At 45.0% G+C, this 26,682-nt stretch overlaps 2 protein-coding genes across 3 annotated transcripts; both read left to right on the top strand.

The window, feature by feature from the left end:
• Nucleotides 1-853: 853 nt before the first annotated feature.
• Nucleotides 854-8,636, top strand: pthlha (parathyroid hormone-like hormone a). 2 transcript variants are annotated; one of them, XM_053642345.1, is made up of 4 exons: nt 854-943; nt 1,387-1,502; nt 6,002-6,535; nt 7,438-8,636. In XM_053642345.1, the coding sequence occupies exons 2-3, from the start codon at nt 1,396-1,398 to the stop codon at nt 6,510-6,512; spliced, it is 618 nt and encodes a 205-aa protein (XP_053498320.1). In that variant the 5' UTR covers nt 854-943; nt 1,387-1,395; the 3' UTR covers nt 6,513-6,535; nt 7,438-8,636. The 2 variants fall into 2 exon arrangements, with proteins under 2 accessions (XP_053498320.1, XP_053498321.1); XM_053642346.1 differs by lacking the exon at nt 854-943 and having other exon boundaries at nt 1,222-1,502.
• A 5,289-nt stretch (nt 8,637-13,925) lies between these two features.
• On the top strand, nt 13,926-26,297 carry xpot (exportin, tRNA (nuclear export receptor for tRNAs)). The gene is made up of 25 exons (XM_053641369.1): nt 13,926-14,189; nt 16,387-16,543; nt 16,956-17,038; nt 17,538-17,594; nt 17,775-17,844; nt 17,966-18,184; nt 18,464-18,648; nt 18,771-18,939; nt 19,074-19,310; nt 19,438-19,476; nt 19,570-19,632; nt 19,726-19,850; nt 19,942-20,086; nt 20,318-20,437; nt 20,525-20,619; nt 20,834-20,903; nt 20,981-21,219; nt 21,435-21,720; nt 22,131-22,320; nt 22,412-22,528; nt 22,775-22,890; nt 22,979-23,026; nt 23,165-23,236; nt 23,341-23,397; nt 23,620-26,297. The coding sequence occupies exons 2-25, from the start codon at nt 16,454-16,456 to the stop codon at nt 23,644-23,646; spliced, it is 2,919 nt and encodes a 972-aa protein (XP_053497344.1). The 5' UTR covers nt 13,926-14,189; nt 16,387-16,453; the 3' UTR covers nt 23,647-26,297.
• The last annotated feature ends 385 nt before the right edge of the window (nt 26,298-26,682 follow it).

The following is a 26,682-nucleotide window of genomic DNA, read 5'->3' as shown; positions in this document are numbered from 1 at the left end:
TGGTGAGAAATAAAGAAATACGAGGCAACAACCCCGACGCGCTCGTTCCTAACGAGGCCTGGGTTCCTCACACCGTTTATCACGTGCTCTAAATTGGCTCTTCGGGCTGTAAAGAATGCCGTGAATTTCCTTTAAAGCGTGTCTTCAGAAATCTCGCACCTTTTTTCACACGCGCTACCACAGATGGGTCTCTTCTCATTTGTGGGACACATTAAACATATTTCACGTCTAGCTGAAATGCTCCTTGGGCGCCACCTTCTTGCCACATCTGGCCTCTCTTTCTTCTTCCTAAAACACACACACACACATTCGCGCTCACTTCTACACAAGGATCGACTCTTTGTGAGGGCTCCCCGAGTCATAACCTCCCCTCCCACTCTTCCTCTCTTCCTTTCCACCCCCCTTTTCCCTCCCTCCCTCTCCCTCTCTCTCTCTCTCTCTCTCTCTCCCCTCGTTCACTCCCTCAACCTGCACTCAGACAGTTGTGCATAAACTTTCCCATCACTGCGCTGGTCCACAGCCTCCTCTATAACAGCCTGGAGCGCAGCCTCAGGCAGCAGAAGAGAAGAGAGACTGCCTTGCTCAGATCACCTGGAGAACACACACACACACACACACACACACACACACCTCACATCACATCACATCACTTAGCCTCTGGATTCCTTCTGGCTCCGTTCTGGTTGAACTTTCAATGAGTTCAGTGGAGATAAGAAGAGAGAAGACGAGGAGTTTTTCTCGACACACGTCCGGAGTGTTGGTTTGGTGAAACCGAAAAGAAGACGTCAACATCTGGGGAGGGGTGGGGGGGGTCACTGCTCGATTGGCGCTCGGTTTTATTTCACAGCAGCCTGGACACTTTGACTGAACTTTGCCAGTCTTTAAGTACTGAGAAGACAGAAGCAAGAGGCCAGACTGAGAAAGAGACATCGTTCTTGGGAGAGTAAGTTCTGGGTGTGTGTGTGTGTGTGTGTGTTGTCTTTGAGCTGACTTGGGTTTTGCAAAGTTTTGTTGTGGCCCAGAGGACTCGCTGGAATTGTTCTTCTTTTTCTGGTTCGAGTTAGACGCGTGCGTCTTTTTTCCTCGACTCGTTCTCATAAAGCAGTGCAGGAAAACACCCCCCCCCCCCCCAAAAAAAAAACAACAACCCCAACACAGACATTCATTTTTGTGGTTTTAAAATCAATTCTTCCGTTGTCTGTTTGCCTGTACACCCCCAATTTAGCAACACAATGAACAAGAAGAAGTGGCCAGAAGTTACATTTCCGTTTACCGTGCCAAGTTTGCAGATGATTCAGATACTGAGAAATGATGCGTCCTCAAGCACGTGGGCTCAGATCTTTATCTAACGTGTGTGTGTGTTTTGTTTTTGTTTGTTTTTTGTAGATTACAAGGATGTTGTGTTCAAGGAGGATTCTGCAGCAGTGGTGTTTGGCTGTGTTTTTATTGTGTTCTCCTGTGCCACACTACGGCAGGCCCATCGACGCCCTCAGCAACAGAATGTAAGTCAATGCGCTTTAAAAAAAAAAATGATGCCGTGTGTGTGTGTGTGTGTGTGTGTGTGTGAGAGAGAGAGAGAGAAAATTCTTGAGACTATAAATAAAATGAAATAATTGTTTTGGGTTTTTTTTCGTAACGCAACTTCTGCTGCTCTTACTTACGCTGTCTCACCTGTCGAAGAGTGCGGTGCGAGCGTGACGTGGGTGGCTGAAGCAGGATGGAAAATGTGCTCATTTGGAGATCGTGCTAGGAGTTGTTTTCATTGCTAGCACCCACCTGTGTGTTTACTTAGAGTGGGGTGGGGGGTTAAGCAGTGAGCGCTCCATCCGATGGAACGCTCTGACGCCCTCCACCTCTCCACCTTTCCCGCTTCTCAGATCACTCCCTTCTCGGCTTTTGGGCCGTGACTCAATTTCCGAATGTGTCAGTTGCCATCCGTTTCTACCCTCGGATGTGCCACAAGGGGCTCGCTGTCTGATAGAGAGTGGGCTTACAGAGAGGAAGGAGCAGCAGAGGTGAGGAGAGAGAGAGAGAGAGAAAGAGAGAGAGAGAGTGCTGATGCCGGACTAGGCGGCGGCCCAAGCTAAACGCACTCTCCTGCTGGAGTACATTACGCCGAGTCGAGTAAATGCGCTTTCATGTCCGGCGCAACCCCCGGCCAGGGCCCAGGATGCAAAACATAGTTTTCTGGAGAGAGCCATTTGCTTTGGAAAGCTAATCTCCCATAATGCTCGTGCACTCCTTGGCCCTGCCTGCACCGCGCCGCGCTGGTTTAAACCTCCAATCAGCTTTTAATGAAGCGTCAGAGAGAAACAGAATGAGGGTGTGTGACAGTGTGTATATGTCATGATTCATGGGTTTGGGGGAAAACCTGTGTTTGTGTTACAGAGAGAGAGAGAGAGAGAGAGAGAGAGAGAGAGAGAGAGAGGTGTTTGTCTTTGCCTTTGCATGAGCTCTTCGCTCGTCCTGTTTTCTCGAATTTTGCTCATACTGGGAGAATTCCACAGCGTTAATGTGATTAATGTATCATATAAATGACGTTACAAACCGCACAGACAAATGTGTGTGCTTGGTGGGATGATACAGTCGACTTTCTGCATGAAGTAGCACACACACACACACACACACACACGCACACACACACACACACACACACAGACTGCGTGTCTGCTGACTAAAATCCGCTGTGCGCTCTGACTGAGCTCGTTTTCATAATTTTTGCATTACAGGGAGGATCTGTTGGAGCTGTCGTGTTGATGCAGGATCGAGCTCTGGGCTGATTCATATGTCTGTGTGTGTGTGTGTGTGTGTGTGTGTGTGTGTGTGTGTGTGTGGTCTGTTCTCCCATACAAGCAAGTTCCAAACATGTTTGTTTGTTGATGGTGGAAGGTGATGACTGGTTGTTGGACGAGGCCACAGGTTTGGCCGTTCACGGCTCGGTTTAACGGCGTGTCCCGTCGCCAAAGACTGCGATGCGTCATTTCACCTTTGACCTCGGAACACTCTGACTTCTCTCGTTACTCCGCCACCTACTCTGAGTGCACTCTTCTTTAAAGGAAAAGACTCCATAAACAGTTCCTGCTGGATCTATTAATCAGCAGTAATCACTGCCAGGACAATGGAAGCCTTTTTGTTTTTGTGTTGTTGCTTTTTTTTGTCAGAACAAGGGTTAGGGTTAGGGTTAGGGTTAAGTATAGGGTTAGGTTTAAGTATAGGGTTATGTTTAGGTTTAGGGTTAGGGTTAAGTTTAGGGTTAGGGTTAGGGTTAAGTTTAGGGTTGGGGTTATGGTTAGCGGTTAGGGTTAGGGGTTAGGGTTAGGGTTAGGGTTAAATTTAGGGTTAGGGTTAAGTTTAGGGTTAGGGTTAGGGTTAAGGTTAGGGTTAGGGTTATGTTTAGGTTTAGGGTTAGGGTTAAGTATAGGGTTAGGTTTAGGGTTAGGGTTAAGTATAGGGTTAGGTTTAAGTATAGGGTTAGGTTTAGGGTTAGGGATAGGGTTAAGTTTAGGGTTAGGGTTAGGTTTAGGGTTAGGCAGAACTAATGCAGTCTCACCCCATATTAGTCCTGACAATAACCTCTAACAGACTAAACTCTTTGCTTTAGCGGAGGATATTAAAGTATCACGTAGAGGGAGCTGGATCCGGACAGCGCAGGTCTTTCATCGGGATCCACTCGAGGTCTTTTTATCTACGTGGGGGCTCGCGAAACATCCAAAAGGGGCGTTTTCCGTCTATAACAAGCTTATGCTGACAAGCTGGCGTCGTTGACAGTCTGCCATCGAGCACAATACCTCCCGCTGGAGTTGAAACTGGCCGCGTTCCAGGTCGGCCCGAGAAGATCAAACACACATGCGGAGGAACGTTTTCTGAAAGCGCACACATTACATTACAGGGCCAATTACAGGACAATCCTACCAGCGCTCGATTAAAAAAAAAAATATATATATATATATATATATTTTAATTTAAATAACACAGTAAACATCTTCACGTCTTCAGGTGGACCAAAAAACAACAACTTCCACATGCACACTTTTTTTTCCCCTCCCTCACTTCCTATCTTCTTATGAAGTGAGCTTCTTATTCAATGTAAACCAAAAAAAACATCAATTTTGCCCAATTGTAATGCGCTGAAGTTAGAAATAATTACGTCTGGGTCGTTTATCATGATAACAACGCATTAACAAGCTGACGCTGTCCCTTCATACGTCCACACGCTCTTTCAGCACATAATGGAGCCTTTCGATCCCATGTCCGTGTCACCCCCCAATTCCCCCGCCCTTTAAGTATACAGTCAGGTATTGGATATTTTCAGACCAGACCAATCATATCTCCCTTTATCATTCCTATCTAGGTCATACAAAGCAAATCTATACGGTTTACATCATGTGCCGAAGCTGTGGGAAAATATCCATCATATAGCAGTCTACAATACGAACGTATCGAGCTCATGGTTGTGTATCTTCTCGTGTCTTCTGTGTAACGCAGTCTGCTCGTACTCGGGGCCGTTTGAAACCAAGTACAAGGGCTTCTTGTTTGTGTGTGTGTGTGTGTGTGTGTGTGTGTGACATTCAGCTTTTACCCTTTGACTTGTCAATTTATTCCCAGAACCGCTAGATTCTGGCTTTTATAAAGCAGTGCTTAACGCTTTCGTAAACTATTCCGGACACGTTTTGGGATGATAAACTCATCTAAAAACGCCCGGCGAATACTTCTCTACGAGATCGCTTTAACAGAACGGTTGGGAAAGAGCCATGTTTACACCTCTGTAGTTTTTTTGTAGCACTTTACCTGATTCCAGAACGGTAGATTATATAGTCTGAGGAAGAGATTATTTCACACTGGGTTTGTTTGAACAGACTATTGTGGCGTGATCGTGATCATGGAGGGAATACGAAGCCGCTCGGGATTCATCCATCAGCTGGTTTCAGCTGAGCGCGGATGGTTAAATGTGAACAGATATAAAAGAGGAATGTTGTGAGTATGACTTGACTGAAATTGTCCTGATATGACCAGTCCATTCGTCACTTTTAATAGCTCGCGTCTTACTTCGCTGCCACCTACTGGTAACTCTGATACACGCCTTGCTGCTCTGACTCGGCTGCAGGAGATCAGGGGTCAGACCCACCGCCGCTCTCTCTCTCTCTCTCTCTCTCTCTCTCTCTCTCGCTCTCTCCCAAGTGAACGAGTGAATATTTTGAAATAGCCCTGAATTTATGCTTTACTTTGGCACATCGAAAGCACCAGCGCTGTGATATGTGTAATTGTTTCAAGACATTTGGACCGTGTGCCCAGTATCCCCAGAAAACTGCACACGATAGCAGATGGCTTTTTCAACTGCAGAAGCAACGGTCAGAGGTACAGGCACCTGGACTGCGATTAGATGCAGAATGCTAAACAAGTTTAGGCTGCCTGTCGACGTTCGAATCATGTTTCCTCTGAAGAAGGTTCCGTGTGATTACTGGCGTTCGCCCTCGCGCAGGAATGCGCCGCTCGAGACAGCTCTTCTGTACCGCGTTTAAAACTCCGAGTTAGTTGTGCGAAGGGCGTCTCGAAACGGTTAAACACCCCCAGCAGGTCATTCCGCGGCACAGCGCGTTATTTAAAGGCGTTTCACATCATCACTCGGTGATTTATTATGGTTAGATGAAGGGATCTGGAACTGTCGAGTCTTTTGGGGGAAAGGCTGAACAAGGCCCAAGGCCAAGGACCGAGTTTCGCAAGGCCGAAACGACGAGAGAGCCGATTTGGCACGGCGTTGATCCTGTGGATTCGAGTTCAAATGCACCATGTTGGGGTTGGATTATTATTATTATTATAACGATTATGATTAAGACCAGACGCACACAACATTTGCTTACATGTCATGGATCACTGCAAAAGAAATCCATGCAGAGTCGCATACAAAACCCCATTGGGTTGGATTTTAAAATGATGCTGCTTGGCTCAGATTTTTCAATTCACCCTCACCACCCCATCCCCCCCCTCTCTCTCTCTGTCTCAGGAAGCGGTCAGTGACGCATGCCCAGCTGATGCACGACAAGGGTCGAACTCTGCAGGAATTCAAGCGGCGCATGTGGCTGCACGAGTTGTTGCATGAGGTGCATACAGCCGAGCTCCGTGAAGTGCAGCAGCGTGGCGGAGTCAGTGGCGGAGGCGGGGCTATCAGTGTCGGCGTTCCCATGGGCGTAGGTGTGGGCGTGAGTCTGAGCCCAGGCACGGCTAACCCTAAGCCCGCTGGCGGCACCAAGAACCTCCCAATCGGCTTCAGCCCAGAAGACGAAGAGGGCACTAACCTCCCACAAGAGACCAACAAGTCGCAGATCTACAAAGACGGAGCGCCCAAGGCCGGGATGAAGAAGAAGAAGAAAGGAAAAGCAGGAAAGCGGAGGGAAGGCGAGAAGAGGAAACGGCGAACCCGTTCGCTGAACAGACCCATGGCTATCGAACCAGACAACAGCTTCCACCTGGAGCGGCGAATACACATGGCCCAGCAAGCAGCAGCAGCGCACTAGAACACTGTCAGTCTCTGACAACGGTAAAGCCACCTCAAAAATCCTCCCAAGAAATACCATCTCAGAGAGTAAATACCTCTTGAATAAAGTCAAATGTATCTGGAATTTCCTCCTATAAGATTACAGCAAACCAGATATAAGATTATTAAACGTTTGTAGCCACTGAGAATTCGTTTCAAGCTTCTTCTTCTTCTGCTGGCAGATCATTGAAACTAGCACAAACGATCTGCCAATAGAACGAAACGATTTCAAGCTTCAGTTTAAAATGAGTACAAAAGTCTAGAAATTGGTTTAATAAAAGTCAAGTCTGACTCTATTCGAGGTATTTCTGCTTGATGAGTGACTGACGTCATCATTTTGCTTCAGTTTCACAAAGACCTGTTGTTTTGAATACTTTATGCAGTCATGTTACTCTTGAAGATTTCACCAAACGTCACCTGGGCTTTAAAAGTTTAAGTTTGAAACAGTTTAGGTAGAATAGTTTTTAATTCATGAATTGTAGAAAGTAAAATGGGGCTGTTTGAGTAGAAATACTACTTCCTTGAGGCTAACATCTTATGCTTCCATGCATGCACACACACACACACACACACACACACACACACACACACACACAAACACTCCACGTCCATTTCCATGCTTCCGCACAGAGGAAGTACACGCTGTTTGATGTCGAGTGGAAGGCTTCGGTTCGGGATCAGTCAGGCTTTCCATGTCTCCTTTGCATGATTGCAAACACCTGTACAGATTCCCCCTGAAGAATCCACTCGGCCGGCCCAGAGGAGTTAGAACTCGCCCACCTAATCGACCGATCATAAAAGCGTCCACCCAGCCTCCGTTAGAGATCGTACATCACGCTATAAACAGCTGGAGAACCGCGTCCTCTGTCTCGCTGACCCGCTGTCTTTCTGTTTTTGTCTTTCAGATTCCAAAGGTCATAATAGGACATTTCTACATGGACACCAAAATGCTCGTGTCGCGGTATTCACTGTAACGGTGATAGTTGGAAGAGTTGCTAGCAAAAAAATATATATATTTATTGTATGTAAATATTCTCGATTTAGTGATAAACGAATAATAAAGATAAGGATGAAACATTATCCCGTTGCTCTGTCGGGCTATAGATTTTGATCTTTGTGAATACTTTGCTTTATTCTTTTTTTTTTCCTTGTTTATATATATATATATATATACCTATACCTATAATTATCGATGTCAGATTTGCAGTAATTTATTTTGTTTGAATGGTGTATTTATTTTGTAAAGGTATCAAGGTGCTGCTGACCTTTTTATATTTTTGTACCATAATGCACTTTAGATATATAAACATAAATCTATCTACAAGTAATGCCATTAATTGACTTATTTTGTGGTTATATGAATGAAGAAAACAACAACCTTCCTCTTTTTTTAAATTTTTTTTTATTTTATTTTTTTTTAGCCGTATCTCTGTCTAGTTGTTTGTCTTCTTGCTTTGGCGTTCATTTGTTTTTGTTTTCCTTCGTTTTCTTCGCTGCTGACCTGGACATCGCACGTGTCGTCCGCAGATTCAGTCCTAAGAACACTAATGTACTATATGATTTATTTTCATTTACACCAGTACACGTTGTACATAAACAGCACACACGCTCTTCACTGAACTCATGTTCCTTGGCACTTGCACTGACTAAACAATCCTGTATTGAACGGATTAAACATCTGACAGTCATCACGCATTGCCCTGAGTCCTGTGTGTGTGTGTGTGTGTGCGTGTGTGTCTTTGTGTGTCTGCAGTCTAACCATAAAATGTTTACAGTGAATATAAATTCTTCAAATTTGATCATTTCCACACACAAAAAAAAACCTCTTTATTTTACACATACACAGAAAACACTGTGTACGTGAGAGCACTTTATGTGTGTATAAGTGGGTCACAAATGCAGCAATAACATTTACTACCAAAGGCAAAAAAGATGCCTAGTTGACTTCATTTAATGAACATATTTCAAGCTGTTTAAAAATCCGAGTAAAACTATTTTTCAAACAAAAAAAAAAAAAACACCATCGGGATGAACATGGACCGATTAGTAAGCAGTAAGCATAAACAGAGATAAGTGCTACTGAAGATCCAGTCTTGTGTTACAGTTCTGCCTTTCATCCACCGTACCTCCAGACTGCTCGTCTCTACTGCTGTCTCAAGCCACATGAAAGTATGCGCTTGGGAAAGCAAAGTGGGTGTGTGTGAGAAGCGAAGTGGAAAGAAAAGTTTGTGCGAGGTGAACGGACCCCACGACCCCGTGAAAACAGTGTCGGTGTTTTAAGTACCGTGTATAATCAACACAGAGCGTCGTTTATACTGTTTCTTTACACCAGCGAGGCTTCTCAGGTGTTCCTCAGATATTACACATAACATCTTTATTAGCTTTCGAATGGCACCCAGACAAACCAGGACATTTAATGGCAGCTTGTGCGACGTTCCCACCTGCAGAACTAAACGCATACGTTATGATCTTGTAAGCCTTTCCTACTTTTTACTGGTACATAACAGCTGTCAGGCATGGCAGTGAAGGACTCTCGGCGGATTTTTACAGGCTCCTGAACTCAGCGGTAAGATCCGAGTATTATACGGAATTATATATGATCGTACGTTATTTCGTACACATTATTTGAGACGGCAAGTAGCAGCAGTCAAACAACGCTTTTCTGCAACATAGAAAATACATACACAGATGTGTATCCAGACTAAAACACTCAGACAACCACTGAGCTTGGTGAAAAACAGCACATAATCCAGCCTGTAAATTTCTCAGAGGATGACGGAGGAAAACACCACAACACGGGCGCTCTGGACGGAAATAAAACCACAGAGCAGCTCCTGTAAAATACGAAAAATTACTCCAGGACCCCGTGTGCATTTAATTTAATAACATTAAAACCACCTGCCTAACATTGTGTGCCACCAAAACAGCTCTGACCCGTCGAGGCATGGACTCCACAAGACCTCTGAAGGTGTGCTGTGGTATCTGGCACCAAGACGCAGATCCTTTAAGTCCTGTAAGATGCGAGGTGGGTCCTCCGTGGATCGGACTTGTGTGTCCAGAACATCCCACAGACGCTCGAGCTGGGGAATTCGGAGGCCGAGTCAACACCTTGAACTCTTTATCATGTCCCTCAAACCGTTCCTGAACAATTTCTGCAGAGTAGTAGGCTGCGTTATCCTGCTGAAAGAGGCCACTGATATTAGAGAATACCGCTGCCATGCAGGGGTGTACATGGTCTGCAACAGCGTTTAGGTAGGTGGTACGTGTCTGTTATATCTGTTAAGACACCTCATACTCGAGCTAATGTTACTTTTATTCAACCTTCGCACTACACTGAACTGACAAAGTCAAAGAAAAAACATTCTAGCTTCAACGTCACACCCTATCCAATCCTATCCAAACTCTTGAATCATTCATCCTATCTTTTATCAATGTAATGAACACACTGCCTTAACTAGAACCTTCAATTATAAGTGTTTTTACGTACGCAACAGTGACAGAGTAACATTCATGTGAATGCCAGGACCCAAGGTTTCCTGTTAGAACATTGCCCAGAGCACCACACCTCCTCCGCCGGCTCGCCTTCTTCCCATAGTGTCTCCTGGTGCCACACACCTGGCCGTCCACATGATGTAAAAGAAAATGTGATTGATCAGACCAGACAACCTTCTGCAATGGACTCCATGGACCTGTTCTGATGCCTGCATGGCCTTTGGAGGTGTTTTCGCCGGTGGACAGGGGTCACAATGGGAACTCAGACCAGTCTGCGGCTATGCAGCCTCAAACACATGAGTCTTGGGAGCCCATGACCCTGTCGCCGATTCACCGGTTGTCCTTCCTTGGACCACTTTTGATAGGTACTAACCACTGCATACTGGGAACACCCCACAACACCTGTCGTTTTGGAGACCCTCTGGCCCGGTCATCTAGCCATCACAATCTGGTCCTTGTCGAAGTCGTTCAGATCCTTACGCTTGCCCATTTTTCCTGCTTCCAACACGTCAACTTCGAGAACTGACTGTTCACTTCCTGCCTAATAAATATATCCCCCCCTCGACAGGTGGCGCTGTAACGAGATCATGAACGTTATTCACTTCACCTCTTTAATATATGTATATAAAAATTGTTATTGTTTCTAATACACTAGACGCGCCACACAAACGCATTTACTTTTCCTATTAATCTCACGAGAGCCTGGCGAGGGAACGACTGTTTATAGCTGCTCTAAAGGAAGTGAGAACAGAAACCAACCTTGTTCCTCAGTGACCTTCCTTCACAACGGTAACGTGTACCCATTTATTTCTTAATAACAGATGTGAAGTAATTAAGTCATTAATGTTAAGGTGATGGTGGGTTAAATGAAGATTTTTGGAATTGCACTTTACGTGTATACAAATAACTGTTGCTCTAAATGAATAAAGAAGATAACTCAGCAGTAGTGACTAATCTCAGCCAGTGAGTAATCTCAGAAGTGCTGGTGGAGTTTCTCTGCAGAAGGACTGGGTCATGATGCACAGCATTAAGAAGAAATCTACTGAGAGAAACTGTACAGGAGAACTGGACCAGACAATTACCTTCCCAGCAGGGAAATCGATCAGGCCACAGGCGTGGGAAACCTCTGCTCGATTTCGATGGGCGGCTACCCCCCCCCCCACCCAAGCAATGAAAATTACTGGGATTATTGATTCGGTGGATATTGTGCCAAGGCAGCTACTCCGCTTGCTTCTACCTGGCCCCTGATCTCTTTAACACCCTGTGAAGCAGCGCTCGCCTGCTCTGTGGGAAGTGTAGCGGTTTGGACAAAAATGAGGCAGTGTGGGCAGTTTGATTTTCAACAAGGTTCCATGGATTGTGATGAAAAAGCCAGCCATTTAAATAAACACTAACAAGCTTATACCCACAGAGGCAGGAAAGAAAGAAAAAAAAACACACGAGGCTCTGGCTCTCAGGGCCACGTTTTCGAGCCCAGCTTCAAATCCTTTACAAACAAAGAGGGGCTGAGTTTGATTTTCAGCCTGGTTAAAATCACTCCAAACAGAGCAGGCACACAGCTCACCTCAGTCTGATGATTACTCTAATTACGATTAACCCTTAGAACTCGACGGACGCAATTTGCAGGCATTTCTTCACCCGGGCTTCTCGGTTTCATAACACAGGAACCATTTATCGCTCAGGAATACGACGCACGTCGTTGGAAATGGAAGGACTCGCACTTTCCGATAATCTCTGTGGGACAAAGTATCGGCGTGTAATCTGGTGTTGGAAAAACATGCATGTTTCAGCATTGTGTCTAAAATACAGTCCTTACGCGTGATATTACTGTATGTCTCGGTTTTAATTCACAATAAAGACAGAAGTATATAAACATTACTAAGAATGTCCCATCATTACAAGTTCATCTCTACTCTTACCATTTATCTCCACTGAAAACTTATATATTATATATATACAGTATGAGCAAAAACGATGTCAGTATTTACAAAACAAATACAGTATTATAGTATGTGTGGGGCGGGTGGGGGGGGGGCACAACATATATGAAGTCCTATAGTGACTGCAGTGTCAGAAGCCTAGTAATAAAGGACGTGAAAATATTATTATTAGGCATAGTATTATTAGGGAAAGTGGGAAAACATTAGGCTAGCCAGGTAAGAGTTAGGAAAATACTTGGGCTAAAACTGCTGAGTTTCCTTTTGTGAGCTAATGAAATGTGTAATTAACACAGGGTTCATTATTGTAAATGATAACTTGATCCTGTGGTGTTTGAATTTGAGATGTACCAATGGGAATGTTAAAGAAATTCTATTTCCAAGAATATAATTACTTCTGTTTAAACCCAGATGCTCATCATATGACATAGAGGGGACCCTTTTTTTCAGCCATACAACCGACGTCACGGTCACAAGGTATCCAACCTAGCCTAGACAAGTACTCAGCAAGGAAATGAGCAAACAGATGAGAAACCTCCAGGAATTCCAAAAGAAAACCTGCCCCGAGGGTCTTCCACTCAGTCTTAGAACCACGGTTACACACGTAACCTGAAATAAATCAGGAAAAATGAGACACATCTGAAGGTATATGGTGTGAGAGACACACACACACACACACACACACACACACACAAAAACACGTGATCTAGCCACAACTGCTGACTCAGTGCTGCAAGTGTTAAAGAAATTGGGGAGATGTGGAGATGAGTAGAACTTCTGATTTGGACCAGAAGAGGGCACGCAAGAGAAAATTACACAATTAAAGTCTGGCCCATGCTACAACAGCACAAGAGTTAAAATATACTTCATCCTTAATTTACTTGATCTGTTTCTATACTTTTGCTCAACTAGAAATTGGGTGGTCTGAACCCAAAGTTGTCATGTTCTCGGTTGTTTTTATATGTAAATATCAGGAAAGGGAAGCTGAAATTTTGATCTATCATATTCATCTTCTGATTTCAAACTCAGATGTCTTCAACGTATAGCAAAAACAAAACAGCTGCCTTTCCATTCTAATACTTTTGGATAGATAGATAGATAGATAGATAGATAGATAGATGGATGTACTGTAGATTGATTGATGGATGGATGGATGGAGGTAATTTATTGATCCTGAAGGGGAAATTTGGGGAGAAATTCAGTCAATCTCCAACTGGAATAAAGTTGGTTGGAGGTTCGATATTGGCAGATATGCGGAAATTAAGGGACCGTCTCTAAAGTTACATACGACATTGATATACATGTTTCTAACTTCACTAGCATTTGAAGGGAATGACTTACAGTCATATAACCAACTGTAAAGTGTTCATCTAGGTGTCAGGTATGATTCACACCTTTTAGATTTTTGATATTTAACCCTACAATGCATGAACCAAAAACATTCACGAATGCATAAAGAGGGTCAAAATGACCCGTACTGGATTGAATGGTTTTCTTCAAAAAATAGATGTCCTATTAATGAAATAATAATAATAATAATAATAATAATAATAATAATAATAATAATTATATATATATATTATATACATATATAAAATTTACATACATATATGTGAGTGTGAGTGTATATATATACACACATATATATATATATATATATATATATATATATATATATATGTGTGTGTGTGTGTGTGTGTGTGTGTGTGTGTGTGTTTATGAATAGCATATATATATATATATATATATATATATATATATATATATATATATATATATATATATATATATATAGTTCTCTTTATGAGAACTAAATTCCTGATTAAAGTAAAAAATAAAATAAAAACGATGATGTAGAGTATGTATGCGTGAATAATCACGCGTTTCTACATCATGAGGAAAATAAGTTTTGAGCTCGTGCTTGTAAACGAGACTCTAAGTGTCTAAATACTTTTTAGGGCCGCTGTGTATTCACTACTTCCGAGTTGATTTGAACGAGGAGTAAATTCATCCCGGTGGCGTTTTGGAAAGGAAACGTCACCGTGGTCTACCTAACTACTTCCTGTTGACCGGCGAGCAGATTGATGACGTCGGCAGCACTTCCGCTCCTTCTGCTTCGACACGCTGTAGCCGCACGAGCGCCGAACGTCGCCTTCGTTAAGTGTTGACAATTCATTCTTTACCGGGATTTTACCGCGACACCATGGAGCCCTGAGCTCGGGAATAAGGTATGGAAACCGCCCACTGGTTCGGTTCTGTCGGTGTTTGTCAAATGTTTCGCTTTTTGAAATTCCACTGGGAACTTTGTGGCTTTTGTTTTGTTGGGGGTTTTTATTTTTTTATTTTTTTATAAAGGCGCGGGGAAACCCGGCCACAGCCCGCGCGCGTGAGTGTGCGTCCGTTAACACAGCGTTTTACTATCTATCCAACTACTACACTTTTATTATTATTAATTATTTTTATTTGAAAACGACCCCACCGTGTGTGTGTGTTAGCGGATGTGTAGCGCTCTGCCACGCCACGTTACTGAGCTCGAGACGCATGTGATGGGCTAATCGGCTAAACCCCCACGGCCTCGCGCTGTACCACAACACCAACACTGTACCGTGTGCTGTAACGGTTCGGTAACACATGAACACTATGTAGTGTGGTAGTCTTGAGCAACTCTTGCTTGTGACCAGCTAGCATTAGCTGGAGCACTTCCACTACTAACTTACTACATTTTGTTGGAACAAGCTGCCATTTTAACAACAACAACAAAAACAACAACCCCCACATCGTGTTAGAACTTTTATCCCCCAGTTAGACCAGTAAACACGAGACTGGTCAGAATATTGTATCTGTGTTGCGTCATGTTCTTCAACGAAACGTTCACTGTAATCTGAGCTTCCTATTGGACACTGAGGGACCAGAGGTGATTATTTAGCCACTGTCACCATTTCCTCTGTGTGTGTGTGTGTCAGAGAGAGACACACACACACTGACTATAACAGAGGAAGTCACAAGTCAAGACTGATAAGTCCAGGTTAAGTTCCAAGTCCTTAACTTTAGGTTTCGAGACGGTTAAGACGTGGGACTTGTGGTCAGAAGGGTCACGGTTAAGGGCGTAGATGTAAAAATCCTTCTTAAAATTGGTGTGACGAACTTTATAACTGTATATTTCACTTCAGTGCCACACGAGATGAGGTGTTTACGCTGTTTCTATCTCAGTCCAGCGTTTGGTGTTGATTTGGGCTTCGTGCCTCGTTCTGTCTGCGTCCGATTCTCGAACCACGGGTCCGACGTCTCGTCGTCGCGAACCCAACCCTTATAGGAGAAGGCCGTCATGTTCAGGAGCGTGACTGCCACAAACGGTGCCTCGGACGGCCGAAGTTGCTGAACTTTTAACATGTTAATATAATATAAGATAATAATTGATTCATTGCACACTTTTGAACAGACAGTTTTTTTTTTCATGGTTGGATTTGAAAATGTAACACATCTTTCCAAGTCAAAGGGTGTCGTCATCTGTCGCTGACGTCGAGTCTGCAGCACCAGACTCTGACTCTAAGCTCGCGTGCCGCGACCATTCACCGAACCATGTTCCACACGACCTCGTGCGTCGGTCGTTGGAGTAGTAGATCCGTTTGGATGTGGAAAAATTCAGGATGGCTGAATAATCGAAGCAGCGTGCAACAACATCCAGAATCACAGATGAACAATGATTGAACACCCCCCCACCCCCATTGTACACCTTTTGGTATGAACTGGAACCTGCACCTCTTCACCCATCACCTCATCAGCGCCTGACCTTGACTGACTGTTGTGTAACTGAATAAATCCCCACGGCCACGCCCCAAAATCTAGTGGAAAGCCTTCCCAGAAGAGTGGAGCACGTCATAACAGGAAAGGGAGAATACATCTGGACTGTTGCGCTCAACAAGCACGTACGAGTGTGATGTCGGGGTGCACAAACTTTTGACCATATAGTGTAGTTTTTGCTTATTAGTTTACGCAATGCAGTATTTAGCCTAATGTTAGCTACCTTGATTGCGTCCCTGTTACTAGTTATCCTAAGAGCCTTAAATATGTTACAGTTACTAATATTCGGCTGATATATTGATCATATCGATACTCTGATAAACAATTACACAATACACTTTTCGCAGATATCGTTGGTACAGTGATGTATTTTTATTTATTTTTTAAAAAGTTTTTAATCATTACAAATTAAACGGTACTGGATTGATGCTGTCGATTTGAAGTAATTTAAAATAATAATAATAATAATAATAATGTTTTTTTGTCATATCACCAGCATGTGATGCTTGCTTTCCCTTTCACTTTCCCTTTCCCTTTGCTCAGACTGTATAATTGTGTTCCAGCCTCATACACTTCAACCACAGCACCTTAAATCTCTGTGCTTCTTCTCTGTGCTCCTGGCAGATGCGTGAAGCCTGTGTTTGCCTGGAAGACCGGAGAGATCCTGTAGTGGAAGCGAGCTAACCCACACATGGCCTGCGAGTCGGCTTTCTCCGCCATCATGGACGAGCAGGCCCTCATGGGACTGAACCCCAACGCTGACGCCTGCTACCGACAGAGAGTAAGACTCCTACGAAGAGTTATAGTCCTGAACACTAGGCCAGTCGTAAAATGCCACTCGGTCACCTAATGAAGTTTTGGTTTAATACAAAAAAACAAAACAAAGGGAGTTGATTCGCTGATTCGAATTCCAAAGCTTTGGAGTCGATTCCACACATCGTAACAGTTCACCTCGACTCACTTCTGAATTTTTTTGGACTCGGACAAATCGAGGGGTGAAATTTAGGTGTAATTCAAACGTATAGTTTAGCAGGAATAAACGTCCCGATGTCAGTTTACCAAAGTCTAGTTAAGAGATCGCTGGTCGTATTAGTTGAGTTGATTGCTCAGCGTGTTGGGTTGTTCCGTCTGCGAGCGGATCGATTACGGAGCCGCGGATCGATCGCAGTGATGCATTTGTTTCTCCTTCTCAGGCTCTGGCGTATTTCGAGCAGCTGAAGGAATCTCAGGACGGATGGGAGGTGTGCGCTGAAGCGTTGGCCAAAGGCATCTACAGGTGAGACCCCCTGGTTTCTGATCATCACCTGCTGCTACACATTTTCCCCCATGTCGTTATTCAGTGCTGTTAGGAGAATGAGTGAGGGGTTTATGATTTCGTTTCTTTATGTCCACTTTAAGCCTGGTTCATATCGAGAGCGAGGGCAGGCCTTACCGTTGTATCAGTTTATAGAGAGTGTGTGTGCGAGAGAGAGAGAGAGAGAGAGCCCAAGAAAGCTCTCCTGTGTGTCTGAAATCAGGGGAAAGAATTTACTATCTGGACTACTGCCTGTCTCTCAGATTCCTTTTCAGTGACCCTCCTCTTCGTGGTCACTCGAGCACATTCGGGTCCTCAGCACGTCTTCTCGGTTTTCTCTAGCCTTCAGACGTAACCTGTAAAGTTTCAGGAAGTAACCCAGGTTCAGCGCGTTTTCACGTACCGTGTCCGTGCTTCCTGAGTACGGTGTTTACTCTGCGATCTTGACTGTGTTTTTGTTTTGCTGTTTTTCTTCCATCAGTGACGACCACGTGAAGTTCTTCTGTTTTCAAGTGCTGGAGCATCAGATCAAATACAGGTAAGATCTTCCGTCTCGCTGCTCTGAAAATCCGAGTCTCGTAAACGGCAGCCAGCAGGATGGAAAGTAGGAAATGTAAACACGTCGTGTTTGTAGGCACAACAAACACGTAGTCCTCGTGAGCGCTGTGACACCCTCGTAGTCGAACCAGTAACTCTTGCTTGTTTGTGCGCCTTACAGGCATGTGAGACTCACTGGACCCCAGCAGCAGCTTATTAGAGAGACTTTGATGAAATGGCTGCAGTTGCAGGTGCGAAAGTCTTTTTCATATTCAAAAAAAAAAAAAAAATAAGTCGTGTTTTAACTAAGAAAGATGACCGTCTACAGTGAAGTTTAAACCTTTTGTGCAATGTCTTGTATCGTTAACACAGCTGATGAGCGCACATCCCGAGAAGCCGTTCATCAAGAACAAGGCGGCGCAGGTGTTTGCGCTCACCTTCGTCATGGAGTACCTGACGCTGTGGCCCAAGTTCTTCTTCGACGTGCTCTCGCTGGTGGGTCTGAACCCGCACGGCCTGGACATCTATCTCCGCACGCTCATGGCCATTGACGCCGAGGTGGTGGACCGGGACATCTTGCACACCCCCGAGGTTTGTCACGCCGTTGACCTGTGTGTGTGTGTGTGTGCGCGTGTTGATGAATTTGCATTTGGTGACGCCCACAGACGCCCATAAAAGGCAAAGCACACACACAGCGAACTGAAATAACAAGTAAACAGTCAAAAATAATATTTTATCTACAGCCAGAGTCTGGAGCCGGATTACAGAAAAGAACTTCAATCTTTAGTACCTGGTTATGCAAAAAAAAAACAAGGGTCCGAGCTTTATGATGCTCGTGTGGTTTTAATCAGCGAGCGTGTCTTTCTGCAGGAGACGCGCAGGAACACCCTGATCAAGGACCGCATGAGAGAGACGTGCATCCCAGCGCTGGTCGAGTCGTGGTACCAGATCCTGCAGACGTATCAGCGCAGTCACAGCGAGCTCACATGCCAGTGCCTGGAGGTAGTCGGCGCGTACGTGTCCTGGATCGACCTCAACCTCATCGCCAATGACAGGTACAGGGAGCCAATTTACAGAGAGTCTGTGAGAGTTTGTCCGCCACTGCTGACCGAGTGAGATGTATTCAGTTTTGCGAGTTAAGCAAAGCGTGTGTTTTTGTTTGTTTGTTTGTTTGCAGGTTTGTGAATCTGTTATTGAGTCACATGTCCGTGGAGGAGCTGAGAGAGGAGGCGTGCGATTGTCTGTTTGAGATCGTCAATAAGGGCATGGACCCGGTGGACAAAACCAAACTGGTGGAGTCTCTGTCACGAGTGCTGCGAAATGCCGGCTTCTTCAGCGTGAAGCAGGTGCGTGTGCTGTAAAACGGGAGTAACTAAAAAATAATAATAATAATAATTAGTTTTATTTATGCGTCAACTGTCTCGCACAGTGTAGTTAAAGTAACGGAGTGTAAAGTGAACTGTGGTGCTGTGTGTCTCAGGAGGAGGACGTGGACTTCCTGGCTAAGTTCTCGCGCCTGGTAAACGGAATGGGTCAGGCTCTGGTGCTAAGCTGGACCAGACTCACCAAAGCAGCAGACATGAAGGTGGCAGCAGAAACCCTGCAGGCTCTGGAGGCCAAGATCCCACTGATGCTGCAGCTGCTCATGCATGAGGATGACGACATTTCGGCGAATATAGTGGGCTTCTGTTACGACTACTTGCACGTGCTCAAACAGGTACACACACCCACCCCAGCCCAGCCCAGCCCATCATTAGCTCCGATCCTTCAGAACATCGACGCGACCTCTGTTTTTCCGGATACTGTATTCTGTAGGCTGATTCTATTTCCTGTCTCCTTCGCAGCTTCCTGTTCTTACTGATCAGCAGAAGAGTAACATCGAGGTAAGAAATCGCCACACCGTCACTGTTTCTTTCCCCCCTCTTTCTCGCCCGATGCCGTGCCGTTTTGACGTTTCTCTTTGCTTTCGCGTGCAGGCCGTCATGCTGGCGGTTATGAAGAAACTGACCTACGACGACGAGTACAACTTCGAAAACGAGGTAACTTGGTTGTGCCGTGGTGTTCTCTTAATACGGCGTGAGGAAGGTTTATCAGCTGCCCCTTTTTATGGAAATGTTAATTCCGTCTCTAAGGGCGAAGACGAGGCGATGTTTGTGGAGTACAGGAAGCAGCTGAAGATGCTGCTGGACCGCCTGGCTCACGTCTCTCCTGAACTCTTACTGGAGTCCGTGCATAGAGTCTTCACCAGTACTATGCAGTAAGACCCGGCTTCACCACACACACACACACACACACACACACATGTGCTAGGTCATTGCTGCAAATATAGATATATATCGTGTGTGTAGGAGCTGGCAAACGGCCCGGTTCATGGAGGTGGAGGTGGCGATCCGCTTGTTTTACATGTTGGGAGAAGCCCTGCCTGCGTCCCACGGGGCTCATTTCAGCGGCGACACCACGAAAGCCAGCACTCTGCAGGACATGATGAGGACGGTAAGACGAAGACTCCTTCGCTTGCTCCGCTCTGAGAATTCCAGGCGTCCTCGAACTTTTTGGAGTTTTTTTTTTTATTATTGCGCGTGTTAAATGTGTGTACGTTACTCACATATTGTGTTGTATTATAAACCTGCAATTTAGGAACAACTGCGGGGCTTAGAATTTTATACACATTAAGGGTTGCTTGCCCAAAACATTTAGGAATGTTAAATCTCTGTGTGTGTGTAGCTCCTCTCTAGTGGCGTAAGCGAGTACCAGCACACCTCCGTCACACTGGAGTTCTTCGAGACCGTGGTTCGCTATGACAAATTCTTCATCGTGGAGCCTCAGCACATTCCAGTCGTCCTGGTGAGTTTTAACTCCACTTGCCCGTCGTCTACACGCTAACACTAAACGCAAGCTATTCGCGTTAATGTGTGTGTTTGTTGTGTTCAGATGGCGTTTCTGGATCATCGTGGTCTGAGGCACAGCAGTCCGAAGGTGCGCAGCAGAGTGGCGTACCTTTTCTCCAGGTTCATCAAAACGCTACAGTAAGTCGGTTAGCCTAGCACGCACACACTGTCAATGCTAATAGTGTTATTGAGTTCACATTAGTAAAGGACTAAGCTATAGACAATTATAGGGGTGTGTGTAGCTATAGACACTCTATACAGTATAGTCAGTATCTATGGCAACTCAGTGCAAGTAATGTTATTGTGAAATAATACAGGAAGCAACATTTTTTTTTCTTCTTTCTTTTAACAGTAAACACATGAATGCCTATATCGAAGACATCCTGAGCCGAATACAGGACCTTCTGGCATTAACTCCTCCTGTAAGTGTTGTGCGCACACACTCTCTCACACACTCTCTCACACGCAGATGTCATGCGTAACTCTCGCACTCCTCCAGGAAAACGGTTTCCCCGCCCTCCTGAGCAGCGACGATCAGCTGTTCATGTTCGAGACAGCCGGCATCCTGATTGTGAACGGCGAGAGCCCGGCTGACAGGAAGCAGGTGCTCATGCGCAGTCTGCTCACGCCGCTCATGGAGGCCTTCCGCCCACTGCTGGCCAAACTGGCGCAGGAGAGCGACGAAGAGAGGCAGACCGCACTCGCCGACTGCCTCGGGCACGCCGTGGGCTTTGCCAGGTACATTCCGACACGTCCGCTACAACACACGCATCACACGAGTCCTGCTGCGAAGGCTCAGGACTGGCACATGTAGGGTGAAGGGGTTTGGCTGAACATAAAGCTGGGGAACCCCGGCTTAGATCAGTATAGTCCACATCCAAGTTCTTTACCCCTCTCTCTCTCGCTCGCTCTCCCCCCCCCCCCCCCTCTCTCTCTCTCTCGCTCTCTCTCAGCCGCACCAGCAAGGCGTTCAGTAATAAGCAGACAGTGAGGCTGTGCGGCTGCTCCGGGGTCTATCTGGACTGCCTGCAGACGTTCCTGCCTGCGCTCAGCTGTCCTGTCCAACGGGCCACGTTACGCAGCGCCGTACGCTCCTTCCTCCACCGCATGATCATCTGCCTGGAGGAGGAGGTCCTGCCGTTCATCCCCAGCGCCAGCGAGCACATGCTGAAGGACTGTGAGCCCAAAGACCTGCAGGAGTTCATCCCCCTCATCAGCCAGATCACAGCCAAGTTTAAGGTGCGCTGTTGAAGGGACTGCTCACGTATCACCGACTTTCATTCTGTTCTGGGTTCAGATTGTTCCGGAACGGTCCTGAATGGAAGGAACGGGTCATATACAATCAAGATAAAAAAAAAACACCACCCCCCCCCTTTTTTTTTTTTTTTTTTTTTTTTTTTTTAAAATACAGAAGCCTTATTTTTGTTCTTCTTTGCCTATGAATATAAGTATGACAAAATATTAAAGTGACCGTCCTCATTATTTATCATGATGGATATGTTTTTGATTCAGCAAGTGGGTGTACGTTAAAGATGGACAAAATATATATATATATATATATATATATTAAAATTTTTTACATTGTAGATCTCTAAGTCATAAAAATGTCATCTAATTGTGTGTGTGTGTGTTTTTGTGTGTTTGTGTAGAGTCAGGTTTCTCCGTTCCTGCAGCAGGTCTTCATGCCGTTGGTTCTGGCCATTTTCGAAGTGTTATCTCGGCCGGCAGAAGAGAACGATCAGACCGCAGCGCTGGAGAAACAGATGCTGAGGAGAAGCTACTTCAGCTTCATCCAGACCATTGCCAGTAGCGGTATGAACGAGGTCATGGCCAACCAGGGTGAGTCTTAAAACACCACCACTCCCCCCCGCCCCAGCTGGTCCGGAACAGCACAGCTTTCTGTTCATACTCCAATCTTTTTATTCCTCAGGTGCTGAAAATATAGAGCGTGTGTTGTTTACCATAATTCAGGGAGCGGTGGACTTCCCTGACCCTGTCGCCCAGAAGACCTGTTTCATAATTCTCTCCAGACTAGTGGAGCTCTGGGGTAAGCACAGCTCGAGACGACGGATTTGCGTATAACCCGAGGCGAAGTATCTTTTGCTAGGCTTAAATTTTGCACGTGGATTCAAACGAACATCGGTTTACATCAGAATATTTCCAGTTCAAGTGGTTTTATTGTCATTTCAACCATCTACAGCTGGTTCAGTACACGGTGACACAAACCGTTTCACTCTGTTTAAAGGCGCGTCACAGCTGCCGTCCGTAACCGACGCTCTGTTTTCATCCCCAGGAGGTAAAGACGGTTTAGTCGGGTTTCCAGACTTCATTTACAAACACATTCTCCCGGCATGCTTCCTGGCTCCTCTCAAACCCACCTTCGACCTGTCCGACGCCCAGACCGTCCTGGTGAGTCTCTGCGATCTATAAAACGCAGGCGAGATGCCAAATCCCGTGTAACTCTGATGCGTGATTGTTGTCATCCCGTGCTTTTCAGACCTTGTCCGAGTGCACGCTGACGCTGAAAATGATTCATCTCAAGAGGGTGAGTCGAGGAGATGTTTCCGTATAAACTTTTAGCTTATTATTATTATTAATACTGTAAACGGATCTCACGAGCCCGGTCGAAACGGGAGCTGACTCTCATCGCTCCTCTGCGTAACGATTCTGTGTTTCGCCCCAGGGCCCGGAGTTTATTCAGTTCCTGCAGCAGGAGTACCTGCCCTCTCTGAACGTCTCGCCTGAGATCACGCAGGTAAAATCGTCTGCGTAACCTGTACAAATTTTCATTTTACTGCTCAGGGCCTTTGGGTGTAGCCTGCACTCTGACTGGCTTGTTTTGTTTTGTTTTTTAAACAGGAACTCTGTCAAGTGCTTCAGCAGCCTGACACTAAGGTTCTGAAGAACTACATGAAGGTATGTCTCGCGCTCCGTCCTTCTCTGTTGTTGTCTCATCTTGATTCTATTAATCACTTCAGAGTATAAGAGTACATCGCTTTGTCGTATTTATGGGGGATTATTATTATTATGTAACAATCTCACAGCAGTGTGAACAGTTACACACCCAGTCATCGTTACTTTAATAGGTTTGTTGGCTGCTGAATAACCGCCTGTACGTTTCTGTGTCCTTCCTCTCAGGCCTTCTTTCAGCAAGCAAAGCTGTAAAAACCCAGACGAGTTCCAGAGTGTACGACGAAAGGACAGAGCTTAGTATAGAAGCTGCTTTTTGCACTTAAAGGGGAGAAGCTTAACCGGGGCCGTCTCCGCTCCGGAGGGGAAACGTGGTGCCGATTTTACCGGACTCTGGTGAGGACGCGCTCGTGCCGAACCAATCAGAGTCATCGTACTCACCACCACGGGGACGGACGTCTGTGATTGGACCACCGGACACGGCGGAGAGCATAAGAGTAGGCCGCAGGATGGGATTTCGAAGAGACGAATTTTGTTTTTGAACATGTGGGGGGGAAATATATATATGTATATATATATAGGCGCTTTAAAAAATATGAACTATGATTACAGTAATATTTTGTATTCGTGAGCACGCTTTCCGTGGTTTAACAAATACGTAGAGATTTAAAAAAAAAACCAAACCTGTAGAGCATTTAAAGAGTGGATTTATGTTTGAGCGGTCGAAACGAGGCTTCTGTGATGAGTTTGCAGGAAAGCCGAGCCGTGCCGAGATCTTATTTAATGAATCAGATTTTTTTTTTTTAATGTTCTGAAATAGGAGCGTTTAGTTTTTATTTTGAAGTGACTGCGAATATGAAAGTGCTCTTCTCCTAGATATGAAACATTCTGATGTGCTCAGTTAAATATTTGGATTTGTTTTTGCCCCCCCCCGCCCCCCCATCATATTAAAAGCAGAGTAACCCATATAAATTGTACAGTGCATCACTGATCTGCGTTAATGCGGTCGCTTGGCGTTGAACCTGAATGCAGAAACACTGTCGAACAGCGTGCGGAGGTGAATTCACCGATGCCTGTAATATCGCGCCGTTTCTCATCATCCAGGACGAGTATTTTCCTTTCTATCGTCCAAAAAACAAATATTTATACACGCCTGTTCCAGACCTACCAGCTTTTACGGGTAACCCTTCAGTCTTCAGCGCTCCAGCGGAGACACGAGTTCGCCCTGCATCAGGAGCGGACGTTAACGAGGGTGTGTTAGAAACTTTACTGGAACATGAAGGGGACGCTGAGCTGATGTGAATTAATGCAAATGTTCACACACACACAACAACGTTAAAGAGCTTTACCATGTCATTTCCGTGAGGGGAAGCAGTGTGAGCGAGTGTGTGACTCGGGGGGAGAGAGAGAGAGAGACGAAGCGGACACACGATACATCGATGTTAAAAATACAAAATGAGAGTGAGTTCTTTTTAAGCGAAACAATCTGATGAATGTAAGAGATCATAATCAGGCTTGTGATAAATTTATAATCAATTTCACTACACCTTGATTTTTGATTTGAATTTTTTTTAAGTCGGATCACTGCAGTGGAGTTTGTTCTCACGGCTTTTGTTCTGATCTGTAAGTTAAATAATTCGACCGTAGTTTATTTTTCCCCCCAGTTTCTGATCACATGACCTAAATCTGACCTACAATCACAAATCTTGTGTACAGAGGCGTTCCCGTTCGGCACGGAGCCTGGTGCTGATGACAGTGTGTGTGTGTGTGTGTGTGTGTGTGTGTGTGTGTGTGTGTGTGTGTGTGTGTGAAACCTCAGGGTGTGTTAAATACTGTATACCTGCTGATCAGTACAAATCAGTCGTCTCAAAAGGAGACATTACGTTTTGAACCTTCCCAGGTTACAGTTAGGATTCAGCCGGAGGCTGTTGCCGTGCCATCTGCAAATGCTGCTTAAAGCTCTATCATGCAAAGAAGAAGCCGTATGTGAACGGGTTTTGGAGGGTCTTAGGGCAAACAGTGAGACAAAGAACTAATTTTCACATAATGGTGGAGAATGGCACACGTTCAGTCGGTGCTTGGCCCCCTAATACCGACGCTTTAGAGCCTCCAGAGAAAGTAGCCAGTGTAAAGGGAATTACTGATCTGACCACATGGCCTCCACAATTCTCCATATTTAAATATTTTATATTCAAATATTTTATTTGTCTTTCCCTCTGTGTCTTCATGATTTCCTTTATGGATTGATGATCTCTGTGTGCTATTTAAATGATTAAGTAGTGAGAATAAAAACACAGGATAACATGGAACAAATAATCAGGTTTGGCGTTGTCATGGAAATTAGACAACACTCGCAGACTCGTCCTCTGAAGGTAAAAAGGTTTATTACAGAAAGATGGTTAATACAGGATAGAATAAAGCAGGATAGAATAATGAGAGCGCTCTGAGGTGCTTGTGCTGAACCGCTACTATATATATGAAACGCAGAGCATGACACACTTCTGTGTACCGATAAGAAGCGGTCTGAGACAGTTCAAACAGGCTTTGTTTTAGGGGTCTCTAGAAGATGTGCAGACGAACCTTGAACAGAAGAACATGTTTGTGTCTCTGTAAGCAGATAAACATTCTGTGCTGATCTCAGTGACATAACATGGCCTTCTTAGGCGTTATCCTCAGATGAACATGAACAAAATTATTACAAAGTAAAAATGAGTCATTTCCCCTCACAGCGTCCAATCAGGGTTTACCTCATTAACATATTCTTTCAATTCGCAGTGTTTTATTACTGAATACGTTGCTCCTGACTCTACCAAAAATGTGACACTTTGCCTGTTAACTACAAGAGATATACATGGTAACTGTGTAATAGGGGAGGCATTATACATTAAAAGGTTAAGGGTCATGACTGGTTCAGACATTTGTGAATTGTCAGACTGACTAATGTTGGATGTGGGTGTGTGCATATATTCCTGTTCTTTGTGAGCTAACTTAAAGTTTGGATGTCTGATGTCACCTCTTCTGTTCCCAGGTGCTTCACCCTTCCCTTAGCTCCACCTGTCAGTTCGCTTCTGCTCTGGACAGTCTCCTGCAAAATGTCCAACTTTTCCGCAGTTGTAACAGTTTAATCCTGGTCCATAGCCCTGACGGCCGGGTCTTCCTCGTCTGCGTGCTTTTGGTCTTCCTCTCCTCTCCATCTTTCTTTCCTTTGCCTCTTGTAGGAGCTTCTCTGTGTGGATTGCATACCTTTCCACTTATGTGAGGTTTCTGGTGTCCCAGGTGATACATTGTTGT

This window comes from Ictalurus furcatus, chromosome 14, assembly GCF_023375685.1.
Source record: "Ictalurus furcatus strain D&B chromosome 14, Billie_1.0, whole genome shotgun sequence".
In the NCBI taxonomy this organism is placed as follows: domain Eukaryota; kingdom Metazoa; phylum Chordata; class Actinopteri; order Siluriformes; family Ictaluridae; genus Ictalurus; species Ictalurus furcatus.
The sequence above is the reverse complement of the archived record's forward strand: the minus strand, read 5'-3'. Positions and strand labels throughout refer to the sequence as shown.

Excerpts from the sequence above, each read along its gene's own strand:
- pthlha (XM_053642345.1), top strand. The coding sequence starts at position 1,396 with ATGTTGTGTTCAAGGAGGATTCTGCAGCAGTGGTGTTTGGCTGTGTTT. Across the intron at positions 1,503-6,001 it reads GACGCCCTCAGCAACAGAAT|GAAGCGGTCAGTGACGCATG; the intron begins GTAAGTCAATGC and ends TCTCTGTCTCAG.
- xpot (XM_053641369.1), top strand. The coding sequence starts at position 16,454 with ATGGCCTGCGAGTCGGCTTTCTCCGCCATCATGGACGAGCAGGCCCTC. Across the intron at positions 18,649-18,770 it reads AACCTCATCGCCAATGACAG|GTTTGTGAATCTGTTATTGA; the intron begins GTACAGGGAGCC and ends GTTTGTTTGCAG. Across the intron at positions 22,529-22,774 it reads CAGACTAGTGGAGCTCTGGG|GAGGTAAAGACGGTTTAGTC; the intron begins GTAAGCACAGCT and ends TTTCATCCCCAG.